This window comes from Garra rufa, chromosome 15, assembly GCF_049309525.1.
Source record: "Garra rufa chromosome 15, GarRuf1.0, whole genome shotgun sequence".
In the NCBI taxonomy this organism is placed as follows: domain Eukaryota; kingdom Metazoa; phylum Chordata; class Actinopteri; order Cypriniformes; family Cyprinidae; genus Garra; species Garra rufa.
Window position 1 is genome coordinate 45,112,544 of NC_133375.1, and position 11,171 is coordinate 45,123,714.

Here is an 11,171-nt window from a genome sequence, read left to right on the forward strand (position 1 = left end):
TTTAAAGGCCATTTTCTCAAAATGAGTTTTTTTTCTCCTACACTGAGCCATAAATCTCCACTTCAGCAGCACTTACACACACCACACTTTACATTTGTGTTCCTGTCTATATCCTGAAGGTTTTTACTGAGGGATTTGTTCAGATATAATTTGCTTGATTTTGCATTTTATTCCCCAAAAAATGTTTAAAAATATAATGATTTCTGTTTTTTCAATATTATGTCAAGATGAACTGAGAAAATCCCCTCAGTAAATACATTTGACTCTAATATGTCAAAAAATAAATAAACAAGAATTTTGAAACTGACTTCATCCAGTGTTTAAATTTTTGTACTACAAATGTATGCAAATTAGATGCAAATTTAATAATGGATAATTTGCATATTTAAACATAACATTATAGAAAACTTGTAATACAAAAAATGTTTGCAATTATCAAAGTAATCAACCAGCTGAGTAAGTAAGGTGATAACTATTAGTTTTTTTGTTTTACCCTATTCACCTGCAGTGTCTCACCTTAATATCCAAACGATTTGGGGCATAAAGGAAAAATTAATAATTTAGATCCATACGATGTATTTTTGGCTATTGCTACAAATATACCCGTGCTATTTAAAACTGGTTTAGTGCTCCAGGGATACATTAGTCTAACGCTTTCAACTGACACCAATATCTGCATAACAAAAATTTAAGTTTTGTTTAGTTATATCAAGGACACTAAAGATGCTAGAAACAGATGTCAGATAGTCTCTAAAGACATGCATTTGATGCACATTTACAGAAAGTCAATTAAACCAACAGCAGTTTGTTCAAACCTTCTCAATGCATCTGCGAAGCTTATTAGTGCTCCTGAGCCACCAGCCCACTCCCATGGCTCTCAGCTCCGGCCACATGGACTCTCCTTTCTGCAGGGCCGGAAGCATGTTGAGAAGCTCCTCTTCAGCCTCGGAGTGGAACGCCCAAGCGTAGTGACAGGTGGACAACCCTGCAGACCAGCGGCACCTGAGTTATTCAGCTCAAAGTCTTTCAGACAACACTACAGCTGAGATTTACAATTATGCAATCTTATTACTGCATGCATTCCGTTAGGAACTGATTTCATGACCTTGGTGTTGCAAACGGCATGCTCTAGTCGGACATCAACGTTCATGAATATCTTATGAGACACTCATAGACACTAATGCAGAATGGAGGCGTACCTTGACAGAGAAGCTGAGCTCGATGAGCCGGAGGTAGAGACGTCAGGAGGAAGGTGTGCAGACGAACGGCCAGCAGGAACTTCAGCCCACATTCATCCAGCGTCTCTCCACCTGAGTAAAGATTCATCACATCATCACAAAACCCTAAATGTGTCAAAACTAGGGGTGGGAATATTCAGGCACTTCACGATCCGATTCCAAAACTATTCTTGATCTACACTGCAAAAATGCTTTTCTTACTTTTTTTTTTTGTCTCGTTTCCAGCCAAAATATCTGAAAATTCTTAAATCAAGGTGGATTTTCTAGACGAGTAAAAATTATTTTCTTGTTTTCAGAAAAAACAAGCCAAAATTAAGTGATTTTTTGCTTAGAACAAGTTAAATAATCTGCCAATGGGATAAGCAAAAAAAATCTTATTTTAAACAGAAAACAAGATTATTTTTCTTACCCCACTGGCACATTATTTTGCTCGTTTCAAGCAAAAGCGCACTTAATTTTGACTTGTTTTTTCTGAAAACAAGACCATTTTTACTCATCTAGAAAATCCTTCCAGATTTAAGAATTATTAGAAATTTTGGCTAGAAACAAGACAAAAAAATCTAAGAAAGAAAAGCATTTTTTGCAGTGTAAATTTTTCATAATTAACTCTTCTGCTGTGCAAATACATATTTACATTTGAACAAAATGTAAACATGCAGTTTCTATGCTTTTTGTTTATAGTTGTAATCTATTGTCAGTACTGCCATCTTAAAAGTAGGGATGTGAATCTTCACAATCTTCTTAATTACAATTTTCATTATCAACTAATTGTCACGATGCGTCACATTCTCAGTTTTCAATTTTCATATACATTTTCTATCAAATTTATTTTGTGCAAAATTTACTTTCTTTTTTATTATATAAGCAGGCTATTTTAAGTATCTGAAAGTTTACAGATGACAGTTATTGGTTTTTCTTTTTTCCTCAGCGTTATTGCCGTTCGATTATTACTGATGAGATCAGAGACAGTGGCAGCTTTAACAGACTGCATTCAAACTAATGCACAGATCTATTTCCATACATCAGAAGTTTTGTCCTGCTCTGTAAACATAACTGAGTGTACATCAGTTTTGTATAAAAGTATTCACAAATGCAAATGCATTTAACCGCAGCCACAATCAAGCTTTAGGACGAACAAACACAAAGCGCCGGGAAAGTCTGTCAGTGCTTGAGTTTGACACAGATCGGATCTGTTCTATGAGTGTAAACGGGTAAAAAATGCATGCATTCGGATATTTGGAGATCAGTTTCAGGCCTCATATGTGGAAATAAATCAGATATGAATGGGATATGTGCCAATGCGAATGTTATGTAAACAGGCAGATCGGTATTTCTAAAGCATTGCGTTCTGTACCTCATTAAAATTGCTACAATTTGTACTTCATTGCGGTTTAATGACGTCTTAGGTTACCCTTGCTGGCAAAAAGAGTATAAATGCACACAGGATATTCTGAGCTACAGGCAAAATGGTGAAAAACTGAAAAATGTTGGTTGAGCTTTTTACAAAAGTAAGTTTATTAAGCCCCTGTCTAGCGATCCTAAATGCTCCAAATAGTGATTAGACATCTAAAAGTTTTTTACTTATACATTTTCTGCTCGCTTCTCCTGCTGACTGTCATCCAAAGTGTGCGTATAACGTGCATCTGGCGGCATGCAAATCCAATAAATACACAGAATTACAGTATTTCAGTATCTACGCAAACATAATCTGTTCTGTTTTAAGTGAACACTTGGGGAAAAACATCTGATGTGTAACGTTATATTTGATTTGTGCATTACTGTATATCTGTCTCATTAATGTTAATCTAACTGTAAAAGAAAAAAATGAATCACTCGCTGCACTTCTTTAAACTGCTTTTGTAGTTTTAATAATCAATTTATTTCTAGTATTTGTTTTTCACACATTAATGCTTTTGTTCAAATGTAAAATGATAAAGTTAATGCATGATTTCTTTCTTTCTAGGCTATTTGTTATATTTGTTTTTTCGCATAGATAAAAGATACAATAAAAAACAGCTGTATTGTGATTATTAACATAGTAATTATTAATAAAAACTGAAGGAACACTTTAATCTTTCTCATAATCAACTATCGACTTAAAACGGGTGTAGCATAGTCCAACAAATCATGCATCATATTTTTTAAAATGTGTTAATTTTTACTTGTTTGATCAGCACCGTTCACATATTATTCTCAGGAGGAAGCACGTGTGAAGAAGGTAAATGACAACAATGTATGTGCGATGTTTAAGATGGTATAGCAAGTGTATACGCACAAATCAGATATGGGTCACAATTGAAAGAACGTGTAAACGGACAGCTAAAAAAATCGGATATAGGCAACAAATCAGAATTGGGCATCAAGACCTGCAGTGTAAACCAGGCCTAATAGTACTGAATTCCAAATGGCAGAAATGAAAGCATATCTAAAGTATGCGCACGAGTCTCAGTGCAGATTCTGTGCAATGAAGCCTGCCACGTTTCTAGCGCACACATGCCATATGTGACCCTGGACCACAAAACCAGTCATAAGGTTCAATTTTACAAAACTGAGATGTATATATCATATGAAAGCTCAATAAATAAGCTTTCTATTGATGTATGGTTTGTTAGGATAGGACAATATTTGGCCGAGATACATCTATTTGAAAATCTGGAATCTGAGGGTGCAAAAAAAAATCAAAATACTGAGAAAATCACCTTTAAAGTTGACCAAATTAAGTTCTTAACAATGCATATTACTAATCAAAAATTACATTTTGATAGGTTTACAGTAGGAATTTTACAAAAAATCTTAATGTAACATGATCTTTACTTAATTTCCTAATGATTTTTGGCATGAAAGAAAAATCAATCATTTTGACCCATACAATGTATTTTTGGCTATTGCTGCAAATATACCCCAGCGACTTAAGACTGGTTTTGTGCTCCAGGGTCACATATTTGGAAAACAAACAAGCTCAGAATCAATAAAAAGAGAATTGCGATGCATCAGAGAATATTTTTTTTCTCCCACCCCTAGAAATGTCTGTTTTGAGATGTTTGCATTACTTTTGACTTTTCAACTACTTTATATTTTATGTCGTAATGCTTTTGTTAATTGATTTTCAGATTTTTGGTTGTGCACTACCCTGGTCAGCACTTGTCGTTTCTATATAAATAAACTGGTAAAAACTGCAATTATATGAGTGAAAGATAATAACCTTTGCCTTTCCCTTGGCTTTCTCCGATGTCAGTGCTGGTGGAAGCGATGGTGTCCGCCAAAGCCATCAGAGACATCTGCTCCATGCACGTCAGCCCCGGCAGACTAGAATGAAGCAGGTGTCCCGAAAGCACCTGAGCGTGCTCAGAGCCGAAAAACGTGGGGCTGTACTTCGACAGATCGATGACTTTAGCGTTGCCGTCCTCCTCGTCTCCGTCAAAAGGATCCAAGTCATCCGTGCTGACTCCGGCGCTCTGGAAGAGCTCTTCGTAAGTGTCGGATTGGCTGGATGTCCGCACGCCGTGGCCGCTCACGCTCTCCGTTCGTTCTTTGGCACTAGGAGCCGTTTCCTCATCAGCCGCTATCAACGCATACAAAGGCAGCGGCGGGATCGAGTCGATCTCGGTGTAGTCCGAGCTCTCGGCTTTGCTGAACATCTTCGGGTCTCTAGAAGTGCTTCCGCTGGCGCTGATGGTGAGCGAGCGCAGACGGCGTTCCTGGTTAATCGTAGTGTCCTTCATAGATACGATTTCCCCGGCAATGCACTTCACCAGATGGGACAGGATGGCTTTGGCTCGTCGCACCTTACCAAGATTCATGAGCTCCAGCAGCTGCACCGGATGATACTGCGGCAGAGTTGGGAACAGGTTATACGCCGCCTCAAACAAACCAGAATCCTCCATCTCAGCCGGGAGATCGTACGCGGTTCTCTTTCCACTGAGTTTCTGAGCCAAACTAGTCATGGATCTGGTGAGGGTCTTTTTCGAAGGGTTCGGACTTAGTCCGTCTTGTTTCGCCGCAGAGTTGAGCGACGTCGCGCTACCGTCGAACGACGGTTTGACTGGAACCGGCGGCTGCCATTGGGAATAGACGTGCATCTCGCAATCCATCCCGACTACTAAGATGCCATCTCTCACCCAAGACAGAGAGACAGGGATGGGTAGCGAACCCTCAACCGATGACACCAGATCCACCACTCGGAGGAGCATCATGTGAGAGCCGTGGCGCTCCCTACTGCTATCGGATAGTCCTAGATCTGGAGGTTTTCCTGAAAGCATCCCGTACATGTAAAGTTTAGATCCCAGACCCACGGTTAACGTATGAGAACCATCTTCTCTGGAAACCCAGTCTAAGTGCACCTGCTTCTTACTGGCGACTGCCGAACATGCGGTTCTCAAGCTTTTATCGCAATCGTTCACACTCGGGCTGTAGGAGCCGCAGACTTTTAACGTCTGCTCCAGTATCCACTGAGATCCTCCAGTGGAGTCGCATTGGAATATGCTGACGTTCATTAGCGGCTCTCCGACGGTCAGACCGTCGCTCTTGTGCGCTACCGCGACTCTGCTGGTGTGGCAGCAGCTGAGACCCATGAGCTGACCGGACACACTCAGAGCGCTGCTGCTGGCCACGCCCTCCTCCACCAGCAGAGGCCACTCCTCCCACACGTATGACGGGACGGCACCGCCATCGGGGTCAGACACGGCGCTGCACCTCCAGAACCTGACGGATCCGTCTGAGCAGGACGTGGCCAGCAGATACGGAGCCCGTCCGGCTGGCTGCAGAGATGAGGCGCTTAAATGACCTGCAACGCAAATGTTAATCTTTGTCAGATTATTTTTATCAGATCATTAGGTTGCATTACAAATACTCCTTATCTTTATCCGTATTTTTAGATGTCAGGCGATTAACGCTTGGTAGTTATTCCATGCATTAAGAGCCGGGGGTGAAAACCTTTTGAAATCAGGGAAATTTTTACGTATTTGTCTTCTGGAAAACATCTTCTGTAGCTTCTGAAGGGCAGTACTAAATGAAAAAAATATGATATTTAGGCAAAATAAGAAAAATGTCCACATCTCCATTCTGTTCAAAAGTTTTCACCCCCGGCTCTTAATGCATGTTTTTTCCTTCTGGAGCATCAGTGAGTGTTTGAACCTTCTGTAATAGTTGCATATGAGTCCCTCAGTTGTCCTCAGTGTGAAAAGATGCATCTCAAAATCATACGGTCATTGTTGGAAAGGATTCAAATACACAAAAATGTTGAAAACCAAAGAATTTGTGGGGTTTTCTGAAGAACAGCAGGCAGTTTAACTGTTCAGGACAAACAAGGGACTCATGAACAACTATCACTAAACACTAAAAAACACAGCTGTGGATCATTCAGAGAACAACACAGTATTAAGAATCATAATAATATTAATATGGACTGTATGTAAACATATTTTATGTTAAATATCTTATTCAGGTCAGTACTAAATAAACAATAACATGCATTTGGTATGATCCCTCTTATTTTGGTCAAGTAATTAACATTTTGCAGATTCTGAAAGAGGGATGTAAACTTTTGAACTCAAATGCACACAGATTTTTTCAAATGCATCCCTATTAGTATCTGGAATGTTTCTAAATCAGGTATATACAACATTCATTATCTAAATGAATGAAATAAATAATGAATCTAAATGAATAAAATAATGGAAAACACTTTGAAATTGTATCACTCTATGTTTTTTTTAGACTGAGGCAATGTTACAATGTGATATTTAATATTGCTGTGGAAATAGTTAAGTTTAAGGGGTTATTCATGGTCTGTTGTAGTAACTTGTTAATGCTTTGACACTTTTTTAAATTTCATTTTAATGTTGGGCGACTGAAAGCAAGAAGAATGTCACCTCACCTCAAGTTTTTGAAAATCCTTATTATTGCTTTCAAAAGCAAATCTTTCTTTACTAACATACGTTACCTGCCATAATTGATGAATGAGGTGAAGGAAAGAGATGCATAAACACAGGACATAATGGGATAATCAGAACAGTATCGAATGGTCTCATCATCAAAGGTACACATGGGTAGTTTGTGCTCACCTGCGGCAGGTGACACACGTATGACTTGCACACCCTGCGGCAGATCCAGCTCCTGGCTGAAGACTTTGGTGTTGGTCAGAGTGAGGCGGCAGGCGCTCTGGAGGTTGGATGTGTTTAGTTTGGGTCTCTGGGTTTGTGGTGAGCCGACCGTGTCGAAGTTAAACTGTGAGTTGTTCACAGGTGATGGAGGCACAGTCTCTCTGTCTGGAGTTTGAGTTTCCTCTGAAAGAATGACACAAATTTAGTCAGTCGATAGAAACAGTCAAAGCAGACGGTGATACAAAGCCAATAAATATAATATATCACACTATTTAAGTCATGTATTACGATGTATTAAAAAGTGATTTTTTTGATTCTGCAATTCAGTTGTAGCATTTTTCATTCTTTTATTTCATTTTTCTTCGCCGAAGCAGAACAAAATTGCAGAAAGCCGATAACAGAACACGGTTTTTCACGTTTTTCCCCCATGTATTTTGCCAATTTTTTTTCATGCATAAATTAAATAGCCAATACAGCTTTTTACAGTTTTGTCTTGCTTTTCAAATAAAAAAAATCAATTACAAAACATCGATTTAAAAATATTTACTTAACACTGACCATTTGTAACATTCTAGTAGACATTATAGCCTACCAACAAACCACAATTTAACTTAAAATTAACAAGTTAGTAAAATAATATTCTTTGGCCATTTTTAAGAGCTCCTTCTTGAATCAGGCTTGTGTTTATAATGAACAAATAAATGCAGCCTTGTTGTGCAAAGGAGAATGTTAGAATAAATGTATTAATAGAGCTGCTGGAATGATTGTTAGCATTATTTTTGTCTTATTTTTTACAGAAAATCAGTAACATGACAATACTATTATTTCTGAATTAAGTTTTAAATGCTTCCACACTGACCACATGTTTGCTGCATTAGTGCACGCCTCTATTTGATCACGTCACGGCATTGTTCACAATTTATTCTGCCTTAATGCTTATTCTAAGAGCTTTTTATGCTAATTTCGGATGCCGAACATTTGGTGCATCCCTAAAAAATATGAATAAAAGCAATGCACCTATCAGTATACCAAGTTTTGTGCACTGGGACAAGGTAGCCCATTAAAAAATAAAAGTCCCATTTTCCACATATCAGCCAAACAAAAAAATGTATTGAGCGATACTGTTAAGCACTGTTATTTAGGCTTGGTTTGATCAAACTTGCACTCATGTCTGACTCCAATATGGCATTTTCACAGTCCAATCAATGAGTGCATCACATTATATATCATAAATAAAATCCTTTACAAACCCATAATGACAGGAACTGCGTCCAGCTGTAGATGCCACATGTGCAGGAGCGACCTGCCGCTCTGAGTGATCTCCACCACCACCAGGAAGAAGCGAGCGGAGAAGAGCGTCCGGCTGGGAACTGAGCAGAGGACAAGCGTTTATGACACAGCACAGAAACACACTGAACACTGCGGCGCTATCAGAGAGAATGAACTCCTACCAGAATCCTGCAGGTAATCATCTGCTTTCTCATTTCCCAAGATCAGGTCCTCCTCGAACACATGCAACAGCTGTGTCTCTTTCCCCTGCTGAACAAACCGTAAGACACAGACGTGAGCGCTGAGCACTCTGGGAAAATACAGTTGAGGTCATCATTTTATAGCCCCTTTTCAGAATCATTAAAAATGTTCTATATTTTACCAAAATAGATTGATAAATAAGATATTTCACATAAAAGATGTTTACATAGAGTCCACTAGAGAAAATAATTATTAATTTCATTTATTTCGGGACATTCTGTGCAACTCGAGAATCATTTGATTCAGTTCGCAAATCATTTGATTCATTTCAAGACATTCTGTGCAATGCGTGAATCATTTGATTCAGTTCGCAAATCATTCGATTCAGTTCGGGGCATTCTGTGCAACTCACGAATCATTTGATTCAGTTCGCAAATCATTCGATTCATTTCGGAGCATTCTGTGCAACTCACGAATCATTTGATTCAGTTCGCGAATCATTCAATTAATTTCGGGGCATTCTGTGCAACTCACGAATCATTTGATTCAGTTCGCGAATCATTCGATTCATTTCGGGGCATTCTGTGCAACTCACGAATCATTTGATTCAGTTCGCGAATCATTCGATTAATTTCGGGGCATTCTGTGCAACTCACGAATCATTTGATTCAGTTCGCAAATCATTTGATTCATTTCAAGACATTCTGTGCAATGCGTGAATCATTTGATTCAGTTCGCAAATCATTCGATTCAGTTCGGGGCATTCTGTGCAACTCACGAATCATTTGATTCAGTTCGCAAATCATTCGATTCATTTCGGAGCATTCTGTGCAACTCACGAATCATTTGATTCAGTTCGCGAATCATTCAATTAATTTCGGGGCATTCTGTGCAACTCACGAATCATTTGATTCAGTTCGCGAATCATTCGATTCATTTCGGGGCATTCTGTGCAACTCACGAATCATTTGATTCAGTTCGCGAATCATTCGATTAATTTCGGGGCATTCTGTGCAACTCACGAATCATTTGATTCAGTTCGCAAATCATTCGATTCAGTTCGGGACATTCTGTGCAACTCACGAATCATTTGATTCAGTTCGCGAATCATTCGATTCATTTCGGAGCATTCTGTGCAACTCACGAATCATTTGATTCAGTTCGCGAATCATTCGATTAATTTCGGGGCATTCTGTGCAACTCACGAATCATTTGATTCAGTTCGAGAATCATTCGATTCATTTCGGGACATTCTGTGCAACTCACGAATCATTTGATTCAGTTCGCGAATCATTCGATTCATTTCGGGGCATTCTGTGCAACTCACGAATCATTTGATTCAGTTCGCGAATCATTCGATTCATTTCGGGGCATTCTGTGCAACTCACGAATCATTTGATTCAGTTCGCGAATCATTCGATTCATTTCAAGACATTCTGTGCAACTCACGAATCATTTGATTCAGTTCGAGAATCATTCGATTCATTTCAAGACATTCTGTGCAACTCACGAATCATTTGATTCAGTTCGCAAATCATTCGATTCAGTTCGGGGCATTCTGTGCAACTCACGAATCATTTGAATCAGTTCGCGAATCATTCGATTCATTTCGGGGCATTCTGTGCAACTCACGAATCATTTGATTCAGTTCGCAAATCATTCAATTCAGTTCAGGGCATTCTGTGCAACTCACGAATCATTTGATTCAGTTCGCGAATCATTCGATTCAGTTCGGGGCATTCTGTGCAACTCACGAATCATTTGATTCAGTTCGCGAATCATTCGATTCATTTCGAGACATTCTGTGCAACTCACGAATCATTTGATTTAGTTCGCGAATCATTCGATTCATTTCGAGACATTTTGTGCAACTCACGAATCATTTGATTCAGTTCGCGAATCATTCGATTAATTTCGGGGCATTCTGTGCAACTCACGAATCATTTGATTCAGTTCGCGAATCATTCGATTCATTTCGGGGCATTCTGTGCAACTCACGAATCATTTGATTCAGTTCGCGAATCATTCGATTCATTTCGGGGCATTCTGTGCAACTCACGAATCATTTGATTCAGTTCGCGAATCATTCGATTCATTTCAAGACATTCTGTGCAACTCACGAATCATTTGATTCAGTTCGAGAATCATTCGATTCATTTCAAGACATTCTGTGCAACTCACGAATCATTTGATTCAGTTCGCAAATCATTCGATTCAGTTCGGGGCATTCTGTGCAACTCACGAATCATTTGATTCAGTTCGCGAATCATTCGATTCATTTCGGGGCATTCTGTGCAACTCACGAATCATTTGATTCAGTTCGCAAATCATTCAATTCAGTTCAGGGCATTCTGTGCAACTC

The 11,171-nt window shown here is 39.0% G+C and overlaps 1 protein-coding gene across 1 annotated transcript in view; it reads right to left on the minus strand.

The window, feature by feature from the left end:
* LOC141287783 (dmX-like protein 1) overlaps positions 1 to 11,171 on the minus strand; it is a 54,678-nt gene that overhangs the window by 39,954 nt on the left and 3,553 nt on the right. The window contains 5 exon segments of the mRNA XM_073819909.1: positions 816 to 985; positions 1,200 to 1,310; positions 4,441 to 6,021; positions 7,301 to 7,522; positions 8,590 to 8,878. Of these exon segments, the coding sequence (XP_073676010.1) occupies positions 816 to 985; positions 1,200 to 1,310; positions 4,441 to 6,021; positions 7,301 to 7,522; positions 8,590 to 8,878 (2,373 nt within the window).